Source organism: Microcaecilia unicolor, chromosome 6 (assembly GCF_901765095.1).
Source record: "Microcaecilia unicolor chromosome 6, aMicUni1.1, whole genome shotgun sequence".
In the NCBI taxonomy this organism is placed as follows: domain Eukaryota; kingdom Metazoa; phylum Chordata; class Amphibia; order Gymnophiona; family Siphonopidae; genus Microcaecilia; species Microcaecilia unicolor.
This window is the reverse complement of record NC_044036.1, coordinates 62,466,537-62,485,829: the sequence shown is the minus strand read 5'-3', so window position 1 is coordinate 62,485,829 and position 19,293 is coordinate 62,466,537. Positions and strand designations below refer to the sequence as shown.

The 19,293-nt window shown below is 41.5% G+C and overlaps 1 protein-coding gene across 1 annotated transcript in view; it reads right to left on the bottom strand.

The window, feature by feature from the left end:
- The window catches only part of WDR63 (WD repeat domain 63), a 153,140-nt gene that overhangs the window by 119,583 nt on the left and 14,264 nt on the right, over positions 1 to 19,293 (bottom strand). The window contains exon 2 of the mRNA XM_030206324.1: positions 1,511 to 1,635. Within this exon, the coding sequence (XP_030062184.1) occupies positions 1,511 to 1,619 (109 nt within the window). The 5' untranslated portion in view covers positions 1,620 to 1,635. The remainder of the gene's footprint in view (positions 1 to 1,510; positions 1,636 to 19,293) is intronic.

Sequence of the window (19,293 nt, the reverse complement as noted above, 5' to 3'; positions counted from 1 at the left end):
TAATTAACCAAGTATTAAATGCTCTTTGTGAGCTAATATCCTATTGCAATATGCTTTGATAGGCTTGAATTTGAGTGGCTGGTAGATTGCACTGATAAAATGGAAGTACTACTCATCACAAACATAGCAAACAGGAGCTTAAAGGAGCAGAAGGATTAAAAAAAAGTTTCCCTACGCATTTTAAGTGCAAAAGCAGGATAAAATGGCTTTTATTATTGAAGTTCTGAGTGTTGGTCCCTTCACACCTTGTCTGGGAATTCTTCATGTACCCATTGTATGCTTTCATGCGTGTTTATGTGTTTATTTGAATTTGCTATACTGTCTTTCATTGCAAAAAAGTCAAAGTGGTTTATAAGTAAATTAAAATGGAAAAAGGAAAGAAACTCTAAACATCTCAACAGGAAAGCACCAGTAAGAAGAAAACTCCAGCTATCTTGACAGGGAAGTAGGGATAAAAAAAATATCAGGAGTGGAAAACATGGAGAATGCAGGCCTACTTGTATGAAGCCAGTCACATCCAGTCTTCAACAGGGGCATAGCTCTTAAAGTACTACCCAATTGGTAACTTGGTATAAGATAAATGCTCTGAGAAAGGAGTAAGAAAGAACAAGTGGTGTTACTGGGGGAGGTGGGGGGAAGGAGGAGGTTGTCATTTTGTCATAGCATAGTTAATTTCACATTTTTGCCTTTTTCAATTTCTCATATTACTTGTGTCATAAATCACCTTGTAGGTTCAACTGAGTGAGAAGGTGGTTGAAAAAGCCAGTAATTAAATTAAATATCAAATTAGGGCAATAGTTTCAATTCTTATGCTCCCCTTAACTGTCCTATTTGTTCCATATTAAATTTTGCAGAGGTGCTGCTTGGTGAGAAGAGAAGGGAAAGGGATGCTGCTGAGTAGAGGGTGGGGGAGAGAGAAGATGCTGCTAGAAGGTGGGGGGAGAGAGGAAATGCTTCTTGGCAAAGGAAGAGAGAGGATTTGCTGTTTGATAAGGAAAGAGAGAGAGGAGGGATGCTGTTGAACAGGGGGTGGGAGAGAGCGGATGCTACTGGCAGATGGGGTGAGAAAGGAGATGCTGCTTGGGTGATGGGAGAAGGTAAACAGAGAAAGCCTGGGTGATTGAATTCAGTTCCAGTTTATCTGAAAATCCAGAAAGAGGACACAACTTCTGAGCCACAAACAAAAATCTCAAACAAACAAAAAAGAACAACTGAGCAGTTTTCAGAAGCCATTTACCAGAATAAAATGTTTTTTTCAAATCTGCACGTCTTGTTCTGAAAGTGAAAACTGAACACAGAAAATGCAGACACAAAGGTCTGCAAATACTTTTTCCAAGAGCAATTTTCAAAGGGAAAGCATGTTTGTACATTTATGCAGCTACTTCTGAAAATTATCTAGACTGTACACTGAATTTTCTCAAATATCTGTCTTTAGAGGAGATAAAGCATTGCTTGTACTAGGTAATAGCACCATTTCACATTCTACTGACATGCCCAATATTATACTGACCCTTTTTCTTGCCGCTTCCTGGGCTTTTCGAGCGTTTACCCTTTGGTTTCTTTGCTGACCCCTTAGATCCTGGAGAGCGGGACCTAGAAGACCCTCGACCACTAGACATTTCTTCAAATTTCAACCTGCAAGAAAAGATTTAAAGGATTTACAGAGCGTTGTCAAACTGTTACACTGTTTCCAGGTTCTGTACCAATATACAAAAGATTCAAGGCAAATAGCCTCAGTTCTTTTAAATCTCATTGATCTATAAAATCTGTAGGTTGTAATATAATCTACAGAGTTTATATAGATCAATGTAATATAACAAGTTTTACATAGATCTAGAATGAGAGAAATCCTTTTGAAAGCCAGGTCCCCGTATCAAGGATTAATCAATCAGCATATCTAAATGAGTTCATTTACAGAAAATTTGAGTCTGACAATCCAGGGGAAAACCACTTCTTTTGGTTGACTGTAATATTAAATTTGGAACATCAGCAGTTAACAAATAAAACAAAAATGGTAACATGGACAATAAACATGCAAGCCAACATCTGAAAATGGCCAAGATTTTGTACTAGAAAGTCAGTCTAGCCTCAGATCACAGGGAACTACCTAGAGTATACAAAGTCCTTTAATTAAACAGGCATCAACCACATATCACTTTACAAATCAAAGCCAGCACCTTGAACTTTACCCAACTAACTAAAGGAAGCCAGTGCGCACAGTCTTCAGGTGTGGTGTATATCCTTCGTAGTACCAGCAATCCCTAATTACAATGGCTGCAGCATTCTCTGCCAGGCATAGGATTTTACCTGATGAATAAGGCGGTCTTAAAAGAATTGAGCAGTCATAATTGAAGGGGTGAACAAACATGTGGATAAAGGTGAGCCGGTTGATATTGTGTATCTGGATTTTCAGAAGGCATTTGACAAACTACCTCATGAAAGTCTCCAGAGGTAATTGGAGAGTCATGGGATAGGAGGTAGTTTTCTATTGTGGATTAAAAACTGGTTAAAAGATAGAAAACAGAGAGTAGGGTTAAATGGTCAGTATTCTCAATGGAGAAGGGTAGTTAGTGGGGTTCCCCAGGGGTCTGGGCTGGGACCGCTGCTTTTTAACATATTTATAAATGACCTAGAGATGGGAGTAACTAGTGAGGTAATTAAATTTGCTGATGACACAAAGTTATTCAAAGTCATTAAATCGCGGGAGGATTGTGAAAAATTACAAGAGGAACTTACGAGACTGGGAGTCTGGGTGTCTAAATGGCAGATGATGTTTAATGTGAGCAAGTGCAAAAGTGATGCATGTGGGAAAGAGGAACCCGAATTATAGCTACGTCATGCAAGGTTCCACGTTAGGAGTCACGGACCAAGAAAGGGATCTAGGTGTCGTCGTTGATGATACGTTGAAACCTTCTGCTCAGTGTGCTGCTGCGGCTAAGAAAGCAAATAGAATGTTAGGCATTATTAGGAAAGGAATGGAAAACAAAAATGAGGATGTTATAATGCCTTTGTATCGCTCCATGGTGCGATCGCACCTCGAATATTGTGTTCAATTCTGGTCACCGCATCTCAAAAAAGATATAGTGGAATTAGAAAAGGTGCAGAGAAGGGCGATGGAAATAATAAATGGGATGGGATGACTTCCCTATGAGGAAAGGCTAAAGCAGCTAGGGCTCTTCAGCTTGGAGAAAAGGTGGTTGAGGGGAGATATGATACAGGTCTATAAAATAATGAGTGGAGTTGAACAGGTAGATGTGAAGCGTCTGTTTACGCTTTCCAAAAATACTAGGATTAGGGGGCATGCAATGAAGCTGCAATATAGTAGGTTTAGAATGGATCTGAGAAAATATTTCTTTACTCAACATGTAATTAAACTCTGGAATTCGTTGCCAGAGAATGTGGTGAAGGCAGTTAGCTTAGCGGAGTTTTAAAAGGGTTTGGACGGCTTCCTAAAGGAAAAGTCCATAGACCATTATTAAATGGACTTGGGGAAAATCCACTATTTCTGGGATAAGCAGTATAAAATGTTTTGTACTTTTTGGGGATCTTGCCAGGTATTTGTGACCTGGATTGGCCACTGTTGGAAACAGGATGTTGGACTTGATGGACCTTTGGTCTTTCTCAGTATGGCAATACTTATGTACTTATGGTGAGCACTTAGTTCACTATTAATTCAATTAATTTTTTTAACTAGGATTACATTTTTAATCCTCATAATTTTAACTCTCCTCTGTTGTCCAGCATTATATTCTCTCCCTTGCTTATCCTATTTCACTTTGGCATAACATAGCAGAGGGAAGGCATCAACGTCAGTTGCAAGTAGCATTTGGGAATCACTGCAAGAGACCCTATGAAAAGCCAGATAAATATTAAGATAAATGCGAGGGGGGGGGGGGAGAGATGCTGGACCTGTGTGCTGCGAGGCAGCAGCAGCAGCAGGAGAGAAATGGGTGCCTGTGTGTCAGGGTAACAGGTTTAGCAGCAGAAGGGGAGGCACTTGGGTGTATATATGGGGAAGGTTGTAGCAGGAGAGGAGGAAGGTAGGTATGAGGGGAGGGGGGCAATGTGCTGTAGGAAGGAAGTATTTGTATTCAATATTTCATTATATCCAGCAGTTTTAAAACATTTCCATACAGTCTGTGCAGTGGAAATTTACTAGTACCACGCCATCCAGCCCAGAGGTGTAATTAAAATTTAAAATACCATGATTATTTTTTAATCGTCTACCCATAGTCATAATCTAAACCTGCTAGGACCATGGAACATAATCTGCACATAAAACCTTCATTCCACAAAAAAATATCATAAGTTACATAACATGTGTATTTTTAAAAAATGCAGAGCAAACTACAAATTTAATGAATGCCCTTAGAGACAGAACAATACCTAAGGACCCTCTCAAAATATACATCTCCTTAAATATTGCTGGGTTGGTAAGCATGTAGTCTGCCCAGTAAGGTGACTAGAACTGTATCTGCAGCTCCATGTAGAACATGCAGATTACCTTCTCTGTGCTTTGTTTAGGTTGTACGTGACACTCCATGCAACTTACATCCCTGTATGCATTTTAAAAGTGTTAAAGTAATTTGTTTGCCTTAATTCCATCGTCTTGCTACATAGGGGTCCTCTGTATTTATCCCATGTCTTTTTGAATTCTATCATTGATTTTGCCCCCACCACCTCCACCGGGACAGCATTCCAGGCATCCACTACTTTTTCCATGAAAAAGTATTTCCTGATGTTGCTTTTAAGTTTTTCTCTTTGTAGCTTCATTTCAAGTCTTCTAGTTCTGCAACTTCCACATCATACCTTTTGAGCACTTACATGTCTGTATCATATCTCCTCTCCTCTAGGGTATACATATTCAGGTCTTGAAGTCTCTCCTCATACATCTTCTGGCACAGACCCAATATCATTTTGGTTGCCTTCCTTTGAACTTCTTAAAGTCTTTTTATATCCTTAGCAAGATAAAGTCTCCCAAACTGAACAAAATATTCCAAGTGGGGCCTCACTGACGATTTCTACAGGGGCATTAATTCTTCTGCTGGCTATGCCCCTCTCTATGCAGCCTAGCATTCTTCAGGTTTTGGCCACTATCTTGTTACATTCTTTCATTACCTGAGATCCTCAGACATTATCACTCTAAGTCCCCATCCTGGTCCATGCACATCAGCCTCTCTTCTCTTCTCCTCCTTTGGATTTCTGTACTCAAAATGCATCACTCTGCATTTCTCTGCATTAAAGCTTAATTGCCTAGCACAAACTTCTAATTTTTATAGGTAACTGTTCATGTTATCTACTCACTGTCATGGTATGAGGAAAGTGAGCCCTTGGGTCGTGGCAAGATTGGCTCCACCTGTGTGACACAAGCACATCACAGGTCCTTGGTGACGGCTGCTGATGCAGACGCTTGACAAAGTCTAGGACACAGTAGTGGAACCAAGCTAGTAGTGACAAAGGTCAAACCCAACAGCTGGGGAACAAGGTCTGGAAAAGGGCAGAGATCAGCAGGCTCAAAGCAAAGTCAGAAACAGACAGGCAGGAGTGCTGGAACAAGGCAGGACAGGAGCACTGGAGCAAGGCAAGGCAGGAACTGGCTGGCAGGAACACTGGAACAAGGCAGGGCAGGACTAGGCAAGCAGAAACACTGAAGTCAGCAGGACACCAGGAAGCCTGTTGTCAAGGCACTGGTTGAGAGCAAGGAGGTTAGATTGAGAACAGGAGATGGTACAAGGCTATCTAGCCCATTATATGGATTGAAGTCAGTAGGCGTAGCTTGCTGGCAGTAGGCAGAGTCACAAGTACACCCCAAAACAATAGCAAACACTATTGAAAGCAATAGTAAAAGGTTATTAGAAATAATGGTCTACCTTGTATGGTCCACCTGTAAAAAGTCAAAAGCTGTTCCAGTTGGATAGGCAGTGCCTTAAAAGGTGGAGGACAAAAGATTTTTTTTAATTTTTACATATTTGACAACTTTTTAAATTTTTTTGAAAGCATCCCATATGTAGATATAAATATCATAAAATCAAAACACTGTTCATGTATTACTATATTTTTATTTATTTGTCGCATTTGTACCCCACATTTTCCCACCTATTTGCAGGCTCAATGTGGCTTACATAGTACCGTCAAAGGCGTATGCCCAGTCAGTGGTTAACAAATACAAAGCTGTATAGTGATCATATGAGGTATAAGTGGAGGGCCAGAATAGATGAAGGTTGCGTGTTGTCCTGTTCGGTCATAGTCATAGTAACATACATAGTAGATGACGGCAGAAAAAGACCTGCACGGTCCATCCAGTCTGCCCAACAAGATAAACTCATATGTGTATACCTTACCTTGATTTGTACCTGTCTTTTTCAGGGCACAGACCGTATAAGTCTGCCCAGCACTATCCCCGCCTCCCAACCACCAGCCCCACCTCCCACCACCGGCTCTGGCACAGACCGTATAAGTCTGCCCAGCACTATTCCCCGCCTCCCCACCACTCATGCTGTGTTGGTAGGTGAAGAGGGTTAGATGGGGTCGTTGGGGTAGGCCTTTTTGAAGAGGTTGGTTTTTAGTGATTTCCTGAAGTTCAAGTAATCATAGATTGTTTTCACAGCTTTTGTATAGAACAGTGTAGAACAATGAGCACAAAATACGCCCTTTACATAAGTACATAAGTAGTGCCATACTGGGAAAGACCAAAGGTCCATCTAGCCCAGCATCCTGTCACCGACAGTGGCCAATCCAGGTCAAGGGCCTCTGGCACGCTCCCCAAATGTAAAAACATTCCAGACAAGTTATACCTAAAAATGCGGAATTTTTCCAAGTCCATTTAATAGCGGTCTATGGACTTGTCCTTTAGGAATCTATCTAACCCCTTTTTAAACTCCGTCAAGCTAACCGCCCGTACCACGTTCTCCGGCAACGAATTCCAGAGTCTAATTACACGTTGGGTGAAGAAAAATTTTCTCCGATTCGTTTTAAATTTACCACACTGTAGCTTCAACTCATGCCCTCTAGTCCTAGTATTTTTGGATAGCGTGAACAGTCGCTTCACATCCACCCGATCCATTCCACTCATTATTTTATACACTTCTATCATATCTCCCCTCAGCCGTCTCTTCTCCAAGCTGAAAAGCCCTAGCCTTCTCAGCCTCTCTTCATTTCCACCAGCTACAATTATTTTTGAAGCTGTTTTAGTAATATTCAGTTTTGATTTCATGATATTTATATCTGCATATGGGATGCTTTCAAATAAATTAAAAAGCTGTCAAATAAGTAAAAATAAAAAAAAATTGTCCTCCGCCTTTTAAGGCACTGCCTATCCAACTAGAACAGCTTTTGACTTTTTACAGATAGACCACGCATAGACAATCTATTATTTCTAATAGTCTTTTACTATACAGTAGAGTACAGTAATATATGGCCAAATTTCAGTGAGGATTTCCTGTTTACTGATTGGTTCATCTTAACTGTTGTAATCTGCAAGCCTAGTTTTATAAAGATTGGATGTAAAATTAAACTCTCCTTTCATTGGGGTACATGGAATCACATCTTCACCTCATCTCTTTTGTACAAATGGATTATTCTATTTTGAGCATGTTTCAGGGGCAAGTGGTTTTCATTAGTCAAAATAATACAAATAAATACTTTCTTTCATGCAGATCTCTCATTTAACTAAATGGGCTATAAGCCCCTAATGCAGTCCATTGGTTTTCTTATATTTTGTCCTTGTGATGACTTCTACTGTGCCAAAACTGGAAATACAATGAGACAGAATAATAGAATTCAGTAACATCCAAAACTTAATAATTAACATTATAACTGTGTTCGCATTTGTGTAATAACTGAGAAAATGCTGTCGAAAATTGACTTGAAGAAGAAATAAATATATATCACAGAACTGAAAAATGTTGGCACATTTAGACTGACTCTGGACTTCTGTAAGAAGGTAGCTCTGCCCTCATTATTTAATATCTTTCTTTTAAATTGTAGCAATAAACACTATTAAGTGCATTTTTGTAATATACCACTGCATTCCACAAGACAAAAGGAACAAGTTCCCACAAATTGTCTTTCTCTTTTGATCTAGGCACAGGGGAAAAAAAAGATTTTAAATGCTCCCAGGTTTCAACCTAATTCATGTTTAATGTGGGATATAACTGCCATAAATAAATAACTAGATAGAAACTCTGAATGTTGAGCACCTGGTTAACATGATATCTGTTTTAGTGGCCCTTTACCATGAGAAAAAAAAATCTCTGAACAAGTATAACACATGCTAGGGTGTCCCTATAACCAGCCCCTCCAAATGATACACTGATTACGATTTATAACAAATTACTACTCTACCAATGAAAAGATACTTTGTTATTATACTTTTCTGTGTCCATCCGTAAGCTGCACAAGTTGGCATTATTTGAAAATATAAGTGAAATTAAATAAAAATGCTACTACTACTACTACTACTATTTAGCATTTCTATAGCGCTACAAGGCATACTCAGCGCTGCACAAACATAGAAGAAAGACAGTCCCTGCTCAAAGAGCTTACAATCTAATAGACAAAAAATAAATAAAGTAAGCAAATCAAATCAATTAATGTGAACGGGAAGGAAGAGAGGAGGGTAGGTGGAGGCGAGTGGTTACAAGTGGTTACGAGTCAAAAGCAATGTTAAAGAGGTGGGCTTTCAGTCTAGATTTAAAGGTGGCCAAGGATGGGGCAAGACGTAGGGGCTCAGGAAGTTTATTCCAAGCGTAGGGTGCAGCGAGACAGAAGGCGCGAAGTCTGGAGTTGGCAGTAGTGGAGAAGGGAACAGATAAGAAGGATTTATCCATGGAGCGGAGTGCACGGGAAGGGGTGTAGGGAAGGACGAGTGTGGAGAGATACTGGGGAGCAGCAGAGTGAGTACATTTATAGGTTAGTAGAAGAAGTTTGAACAGGATGCGAAAACGGATAGGGAGCCAGTGAAGGGTCTTGAGGAGAGGGGTAGTATGAGTAAAGCGACCCTGGCGGAAGATGAGACGGGCAGCAGAGTTTTGAACCGACTGGAGAGGGGAGAGGTGACTAAGTGGGAGGCCAGCAATAAAGAGCAACAATGTGGGTGCAGCAGCAGCTCATAGGTTTGTTTGTTTTGTTTTGAGTGGACACAGAACGACGGCTGCGTGGGGAAGGGGAAACACAGACTAAGTGGCTTCAACTTTTTGATGACATGCCGGCTCCTGTTCTCAATCAAACCTCCTTGGTTGAGAGTAAAGAACTTCCTTAAATATCCAAGCAGGATGTGATGTAATCAGTTAGTGCAGTACTAACTTGCAGGGCTATAAAATGGAACTGCAGAGTTTCAGGAAGCAGGAAAAAATTCCTCAGGCATGGTGTTTTGCCAGGGTTGTGGGTTTCTCGCCCAATTGGACTCCTTTCCGTGAGCTGTTGCAGCTTTTTCACGCCGCATGCAGGTTGCGAGATTTTGGGCGGCTTTTTTATGGCCCGCCGGCGTTTTTTTTTGCCCACCGCGGGTTTTTTCCCCTTGCTACCAGCCGTGGGTTGGCTGGTTTTCCTGCGGCCAGTAGAAGCCCCATGGAAACGGGCTTAATGATGTCATTTGTATGCAAATGACCTCATTAATATTTATTAATGATGTCATTCACATGCAAATTGACTTTGTGCGGTTTTGGGCTGGCTTTGGGCGTATTTTCCATCTGGCAACATGATGCTGCTGGACCATTGAGGATGTCTGGAAACAGGTGAGGGGCGTGACACTCATACTGGGTGTCTTAAATTTGCTTGATTAGCTATGCAGGTGCTGGCACTGAATATTGCCAGCACCCACATAACTGTTGGTTCCTATCCAACTCTGCCCCGGTGGTTACCATATGGCTCCAGAAAAAGAAGGACACATTGATCCAGTCCGGGTTTTGCTTCCATTGAAAGCCATATGGTAACGCCCCTGAGCTTCCCACTTCAAAAGATCGCACATCAGAGTTGATATTCAGTGGCCCTGCTTGGTTAAGTGCTGCTGAATATCAGCGGATGGGTGGCCCCAAATGATTTAAGCAGGCAGGAGCTTCTCCTGCCTGCCTAAATTCCTTTGAATATCGGGTGGACAGTACATAAAAATGCCTATCTGTATGCCTATCTATATATATACATATTTAGAGAGAGAGAGAGAGAGAAACAAAACAGGGCTAATTTTATAACAGGGTGCATAGTTCAAAAGTCCAAAAAAACCCCACCTTTTTAAGTTTATTTTACAAAGAAAACCTTTAAACAGTAGGCCCTCACAGCCAGTCCCAATCACAAGCACAAATTTATGTGCATGATCTTTATGTATGTATATGCATATTTTATAAAATACACCCTTATATCGCATCTCCACTACCTCTATATCCAAACCACAACCCTGGCCCTGGAAACACCTTCATGCAGTCTGTATAAATACACAAAATCTTTTGGTGTTTGTACTTTTTGCTTGTGTATACAGCTGCACAATTTTATAAAAGGTCTTTTCATTAATAAAACTTGTTTAACACATGGAGAAAATTTTCCCTCCCCCTCCCCCCCACACTTTATGTTTGAGTTATAAGGATAAAACAGACTGATTTGACTTTTCCCTCTTCTTTCAGTAAGACAGGCTTATGAAGAAAGAGAAGGCAAATCTGTTTCACAAGCACCATCTTGTGGAAAGCATGAAATATTACATCTAATAGCTGCTTCCTTCCATTTTACTATATACACGATCTCACACATAATCTTAAGTCAAAAGGCCAAGAAGCAATTCATTTTGAGAGGATAAATAGAATTAAACTAGGATTTGGAAACTGCACAGAACACAACTAACAAGCCTATATTTGATAAAATGCAGAACAGTTCTTCTCTAGAGTTGTTTTTCTTTCTTTACCTGTTTAACAAATATATAGCTAGATGTACTAAAGTATGGCATATATTATCAATAAATGATCCCATTGCATAAAAAGAGACCTGTAGTCAATTATCTGTATTAATGCATGTTAGTACCCAGTAATATGATATGACCTTTTAGTAAATGTAGCCAATAGTTTGTTAAGGGAGTCAGCATCCTGCAGGATCCCTTCCCCACAGGTTGCTGAATCCTGGGCAATGGAACTACACTGCTTGCAAGCCACATCACAAGCAGCATTATTCCAGCAGCCCAGGAGCATTGGGCCTGTAAAACAGTGGCCCAATACTCCTGGGCCACTAGCTGAGGGTCCTCTTCCCACTCCAATCCTCCACACTCCAAGGCCCCCCCAGGTCAAAGCCCCTCATCTGATAGTCATCCGGGGTTCGGGGTCTTCGGGCAGGAGTGATGCCCACTTGCTCCTGCCCTGTCCAGCACCACCTCTCAGAATGGCACCCTAGAGGTATCTCGCTAATTTCCTTATATGAAATATGACCCCTAGTGGTAGTAGCGAGATACTATAGCTAGGGACACCATTGTGAGAGGCGGCACTGGACAGGGCAGGAGCGACTGAACATCGTTCCTGCTTGAAGACCCTCCCAGACCCCAGAAGAACCCCCCCCCCCCCCAGACCTGGATGACCCCCATCCTAGGCGGTCTTTTCTCACAGCGGTTTGTGTAATTACAGAATAAGAGGGATCCACATTGTTCACACGAGTGTTCAACTTCCCGACAAGAAGCGAGATTGCACTGTTTTTGTGCTATTTTGAGGTGGATTTGTGTGTTCTCCCCTATAAGGAATTCTGCAGTTTGTTGTGACACCTGATGCAGGTGCTTGGATGCCAAAACATGGCCTGTGTCGGTCTTTTCAACAAAGAATCTCCCATTGTCCTGTTTCTGGAGGTCCACTTGTGTTTTTTGTTCTATTTTGTCTTTTTGGTGTACTTGGTTCCCTCTTTTTTTCTGCTTGTGTACAGATCACTAACAACATATCAGCAATTTGTTGTTTGAGTTTTTTCAGTACCCTTGGGTGTATGACATCTGGTCCAGGTGATTTATCACACTCTAATTTGTCAATTTGGCTCAGTAAGTCTTCCAGGTTCACCAAGATTTCTTTCAGTTCATTTGCATTGTCACCCTTGAAAACCATTTCCGGTACAGGTAGATCTCTTACATCTTTTTCCATAAAGATTGAAGAAAAGAATCCATTCAATCTCTCCGCTATGGCCTCATTCTGCCTGAGTGCCCCTTATGCTCCTTCATGATCTAATAGTCCCACAGATTTCCTCACAGGCTTTCTGCTTCTTATTTACCTGAAAAAGGTGTCACTATAAGTTTTAGTCTCCAAGGCCAGTTTCTCTTCATATTCTCTTTTAGCCTTCTTCATCAATCTCTTGCATCTAGCTGGAAACTGCTTGTGTTGCTTCTTATTTTCTTCATTCAGATCCTTTTTCCATTCTTTGAAGAATGCTCCTTTGGCTCTAATAGCCTCTTTCATTTCACCTATTAACCATGCTAGTTGTCATTTGCTCTTCTTTCTACCTTTGTTAATATGTGGAATACATCTGGTCTGGGCTTCCACGATGATATTTTTAAACAATGTCCGTGCCTGATTTAAAGTCCTAACCTTTGCGGCCAATCCTTTCAGCTTCTTTTTAACTATTTTCCTCATTTTGTTATAGTCACCCTTTCGAAAGTTAAATGCTGTTACAGTAGATTTCTTTAGTGACTTCACTCCAGATATCAGCTTAAATTTGATCATGTTATGATCACTGTTTCCTAGCGAATTCAACACCATTACCTCTTGTACCATGCCCTGCATTCCACTAAGGACTCGATCTAAAATAACTCCCCCCTCTTGTCGATTCTTGGACCAGTTGCTCCAAGAACCAGTCATTTAGTACATCTAAGAATTTCACCTCTCACTGAGGTTGCAGTTTAGCCACCTTACAGCAGGGGGGTGGGGCCCAGGCCACAAGGGGTTAAATGCCCTGGAACAGAGTGGATCAGAGAGGCCCTGAGGGAGGAGGTCTCCAGGAGGAGCACTGAGCAAGGATCCTTCCAAAGAATTCTAGCTTGGCTGCAGTACCTGAGGGGAGCTCTAGGAAAGAGGAGTAGCCCTAGCTCAGATCTTTGCATTTCTGTGTGATAAGAAGTCTTAATCTATGCCTCCAGGGATTCCAGGTTTGTGTGAAGACTGCCAAGATAGGCTAATTATCCCTTGGCTACTAGAACTGTGGTTATGATAAAGGAAGTTATTGCATATTTGAAGAATGTAGCAAAGCCAGGGGCAGGCTACTGGAATTAGGACTGTATTTGAGAGACTTGAATTGGAAGTACCAATCCTGTGAGTAGAGTGGTGTGGTAGCCGTGTTAGTCCACTTTTAAAGGTAATCAATAGAAATCGAACAAAATAAAACATGGAAAAGAAAATAAGATGATACCTTTTTTATTGGACATAACTTAATATATTTCTTGATTAGCTTTCGAAGGTTGCCCTTCTTTGTCAGATCAGAAATAAGCAAATGTGGTAGATAACAGTATATATAAGTAAAACATCCAAGCATTTTATTGACAGTCTAACAGGGTGGGGATGGGTAGGAGGTATGCATGGGAACATCAAAGCATTTCAGAGATAGTCTAAAAGGATGGGGGTGGATAGGTGAGAGGAGGGTGATAAACATAGCAATACAACTTTATGGTTTATAATGGGCTAGAAAACCCAGATCGTTGTTAAGTCCTGTCTGTTGGGTGTCAAAATATTCAATCATTCTGACTTCAAAGATCTTACATTCCTGTATTGTTTTAAAGTTACCTTTCAGGATTCTTACTATGAAGTCACTGTGAGGAAACAGGGCTGATTATTCTCCTTATATGTACATAAATAAAAGTATTTTGACTTTTACCCAGTGCTTTTTTTGTGCTGGTACGCAACAGTACGGCGTACTGGCACCTTTTTGTTGCCCCCCAGCAACCCCCCAGTGAGTCCTGCACTTCCTCTCAGAGCTCAGTCCTCGATGGATGACGTAAGCAAGGCGAAGCGCGAGAATGAACAGATCGCGCGGAGCTTGGGTCAACCCAAGGAGGTTTGGGTCATCCAATAGCAGAGTGTGGAGTGGGAGCTTGCGCCATAAGGCGGGAAAAGCGAACGGACCAATGGTGAAAGCGCGCGTGCACCCTGCCCCCCCCCCCCCCCCCAGGATTGTGCCTCTCTGCCATGGAGAACTTCCAGAAGGTGGAGAAAATTGGCGAGGGCACCTAGGGGGTGGTGTATAAAGCTAAAAATAGTCACTGGGGAGGTGGTGGCACTCAAGAAGATTCGGCTTGATACGTGAGTGCCCGAGGGAAGAACGCATGGGGTGGCGAGGAGATAATGTTTTGTTTTGTAATCGAAGAGTGGGATCATCTGTGGTGTGCTGATTAATAAAGAAGCTGGAGACGGGGAATCGTGTGGAGTCTTCACTGGGGTTTACTTTATTTTCTGTAATCTGTATAGCATCCTTTGTGAAGAGTTTGGCCGTACTATCCTAAATGTTTAAGCTGCTATCCACAGTCTTATATGTAGCTTGTGTATTAAAATGGGCCAGTAGCATCTTATATCTGACTTCTTTGCCCTTTTTATTTATGCCTATCTACTTTCCTCTCCCATCTCTTCCTGTGTGCCTTACTGTCACCGTGTCATGTGTAGTTCATTTTATTGCCTGCTTTTTTTTAAGGTGGACTTTTTGTGCTTTGCTTTGCTGTTGTCTAATGAATCATACATACATAACCACTATATGATAGTGAGGTAGAGGTAGAGGTTCTTGCTACTATTTTAGGGACGCTAGGGTCTTTCAAAAAGAGGCAGGTGCAGTAATTTTGACTTATGGGTGATGCTATCCAGTGGAGTCTAACTGGTCATTGCTTGCAGGTGCCTTCCTGCTTCTGTTGTGCGGGATCAGGTCAGAGACTTCTGTGGAGCTCAGGGGATGTGTTTTCTTAGGACCTTGTTTACAAAGGCACGCTAGTGTTTTTAGTGCATGCTAAAAATTAACACGTGCTAACCATGTAGATGCCCATAAGAATACTATGGGTATCTACATGGTTAGTGTGTGCTGAAAAGCTATTGTGCTGTTGTAAACAGTGCCCTTAATCTGTCCTCAGCTTGTGTCTTAATTTTCAGTACGTTGCAGTTTTGTGACCTTTCTCCCTCTTCATCTAACCTCTTGTGCAAGGCCAGAACCTCATTTTAACTGGGGAAGCACTGTTCCAAAAATAGCACTGAAACAGTGTGGGGTTATAACGCCCTTATGATCAGAGCTAATAGCATTCAAATTTAGGCACGCTATTAGTTCGGATCATAAGGGTAAAAGTGTGGAAGGATTGCTCAGGCACAATCCTGCACTTGTTTTGACACACTGTCAAAAGCCCAGACCTGTTAAACATAGGGGCTGTAGGGAGAGAGAATTATTGCTTTATATGGATACAGGGGAGGGAAGAGAGGAGAAATGCTGGACATGGATGGAGGGTATGAGGGAGGAGAAGTGCTGGACATGGATGGAGGGATGGAAAGAAAAAGGAAGGCACATGGTTGGAGATGAGGGAAAGAGAAGAAAGGAGAAAAACTGCACATGGATGGAGAAAATAGGGAAAATGTGGATCCACGTTATACCTCCTCCAGTCAATTCCATGGAGGACAACCCAGCTTTTACTTATGGATGTATGGCAAGAAATGAAGAAGAAAGGAGGAAAGTAAAGAAATAAATGGAAAGGAAGCTCCAGAAACGGAGTTAAGGGAACAGATAGAGAGCAGCAGAATCATAGACTGGGACCAATATGGATAGAAAAACTAAGTCACCAGACAACAAAGGTAGAAAAAATCATTTTATTTTCATTTTAGTGTTTGAAATATGTCCAATTTGAAAATTTACATCTGCTGTCTTATTTTGCACTGGGTATACTGGAGCTGTAACAGCTTACAGAAATTATTTCTGATGGAAAAAAATCACGTTATTTTTTTCTCCTATACTAGTATAATATTTTCAATGATGTCTGTTTATATGCGCCATAGCTAGTATAAGGGGTGTGGCTAATGTGGGTGTGGCTATCATAGAGGTGGAGCCATATGTGGTGACCCCGCTCATAATGAATACCATGGGCGTAGTTTGACTGTTTCATTTGGGGGGGCAAAGGATGGGGTGGAGCATATTAGCATATTCACTTGCATATATATATATATGCAAATGAATATGCTAATATGGAGGAAGGAAGGAAAAAAGAGCTGGCTTTTTTGGGGAATAACTATAATGAATATGTATGAGATATCAAGCCAGCTCTTTCTCCCTTCCTTCCTTCTTTCCTCCTTACCCAGCAATCCCTCTTCATCTCCAGTAGTATTTCCCCAACTCCTTTCCCATACCATACCATACCAGTGTTGACCTTAGAAATGCATAGGCTCTATATGTAGATCCTTGAAGAGGTAGTGTGTCATGATTTAGGCTCTACACCCTTTCTGATGTTTTGGTGCCACCTTAGTAAGGCCAACACACAATCTCTCTACTGCAAAACGCTATACACAAACTTGTGCAAAAACACAGTCATATCCTTACTAAACCATAACAGCACTAATTCCAAGGACAGGACAAGCTACAACCTTATGCGTGAAAAGGCAGAACTGTAATTACACCAGGCTCTAAAACACCAATACACTACCTCGTGAAAAAAAGCAAAACAAAAAGGGCTGCAAATACTACACGCTAGCAGAATACTGCACCTTAATCACACATGAAAAACACATGACACAACAGACATGACACAAGGAACTAGAAATAAAAAAGTATGAAGGCAAAATACTGAACTGGAAAGTTAACTCAAGAAGTCAGACTCAGCATGCAGCAATACCAGAAAAATTGAAATTTACATGCAAAATATCACAGATGCACATTTCAAAAAGCTGACCCACCTATATGTGGGTACAGTGGGTTTGTGGTGGTTTTGGAGAGCTCACTATTTCCTCCTCAAATGTAACAGGTGGGGGGGGGGGGGGGTATGGGCCTGGGTCCGCCTGTCTGAAGTGCACTGCAGTACCCAGTAAAACTGCTCCTGGGACCTTCATGCGCTGTCATGGACCTGAGAATGACATCTGAGGCTGGCATAGAGGCTGGCACGAAATATTTTTAAACTTGTTTTTTGAGGGTGGGAGGGGGTTACTGACCACTAGGGGAGTAACAGGAGGTCATCCCTGAGTCCCTCCGGTGGTCATCTGGTCATTTTGGGCACCTTTTTGTACCTTATTCATAAAAAAAACATGTCCGGGTGAAAACGTCCAAGTATTCGTCATGGACATCCTTGCTTTTTTCGATTATGGGTCAAAGACGTCCAAGTGTTAGGGACGCCCAAGTCCCGCCTTCAGTAAGTCTCCAACATGCCCCCTTGAAATTTGGACATCCTTGCAACAGACTGCAGTTGGAGATGTCCTAAATCGGGTTTCGATTATACCGATTTGGACGCCTCTGGGAGATGGATGTCCATGTTCTGATTTATGTCAAAAGATGGTGTATTAAAAGCAAATAGCTGACAAAAGAATCAGTTGGACTGCTAGATGACAGAGGGGTAAAAGGGGCACTCGGAAGACAAAGCCATAGCGGAGAGATTAAATGAATTCTTTGCTTTGGTCTTCAGCAAGGAAGATTTGGGAGAGATACCGGTGCCAGAAATGGTATTCAAAACTGAAGAGTCAGAGAAACTGAATGAAATCTCTATAAACCTGGAGGATGTAATGGCGCAATTTGACAAACTGAAGAGTAGCAAATCTCCTAGACCGGATGGTATTCATCCCTGAGTACTAATAGAATTGAAAAATGAACTTGCAGAACTATTGTTAGTAATATGTAATTTATCTTTAAAATCAAGCATGGTTCCAGAAGATTGGAGGGTGGCCAATGTCACATCAATTTTTTAAAAAGGTTCCAGAGGAGATCTGGGAAATTATAGACCAGTGAGCCTGACATTGGTGCCAGGCAAAATGGTTGACACTATTATAAAGAACAAAATTACTGAACATATTCAAAAGCATGGATTAATGAGATTAAGCCAACATGGATTTTGTGAAGGGAAATATTGCCTCACTAATCTATTACATTTCTTTGAAGGGGTGAACAAACGTGGATAAAGGTGAGCCAGTCAATATTGTGTATCTGGATTTTCAAAAGGAATTTGACAAAGTACCTTATGAGTCATGGGATGGGAGGTAGTGTCCTATTGTGGATTACAAACTGGTTAAAAGATAGAGAGTAGGGTTAAATGGTCAGTATTCTCAATGGAGAAGGGTAGATAGTGGGGTTCCCCAGGGGTCTGTGCTGGGACCACTGCTTTTTAACATATTTTTAAATGATCTAGAGATGGGAGTAGCTGGTGAGGTAATTAAATTTGCTGATGACACAAAGTTATTCAACATTGTTAAATCTCAAGAGGACTGTGAAAAATTACAAGAGGACCTTACGAGACTGAAAGACTGGGCGTCTAAATGGCAGATGACATTTAATGTGAGCAAGTGCAAAGTGATGCATATGGGAAGGAGAAACCCAAATTATAGTCATGTAATGCAAGGTTCCACATTAGGAGTCACTGACCAGGAAAGGGATCTAGGCGTCATCATTGATGATATGTTGAAACCCTCTACTACTCAGTGTGTGGCGGCGGCTAAGAAAGCAAATAGAATGTTAGGTATTATTAGGAAAGGAATGGAAAACAAAAAGAAGGGACATTATAATGCCTTTGTATCGCTCCATGGTGCGACTACACCTCGAATATTGTGTTCAATTCTGGTCAGCGCATCTCAAAAAAGATATAGTGGAATTAGAAAATGTACAGAGAAGGGCAACGAAAAAGATAAAGGGGATGGGATGACTTCCCTACCAGGAAAGGCTGAAATGGCTAGGGCTCTTCAGCTTGGAGAAAGGAAGGCTGAGGGGAGATATGATAGAGGTCTCTAAAATAATGAGTGGAGTGGAACAGGTAGACATGCATTGCTTGTTTACTCTTTCCAAAAATGCTAGGACTAGAGGGCAAGCAATGAAGCTACAAAGTAGTAAATTTTAAATGAATCAGAGAAAATATTTCTTCATTCAATGTGTAATTATTCTCTGGAATTTGTTGCCAGATAATGTTGGATGGATTCCTAAAGGAAAAGTCCATAGACCATTATTAAAATGCACTTGGGGAAAGTCCACTGCTTAGGAGTGGCCTAGTGGTTAGGGTGGTGGACTTTGGTCCTGAGGAACTGAGTTCAATTCCCACTTCAGGCACAGGCAGCTCCTTGTGACTCTGGGCAAATCACTTAACCCTCCATTGCCCCATGTAAGCCGCATTGAGCCTGCCATGAGTGGGAAAGCGCGGGGTACAAATGT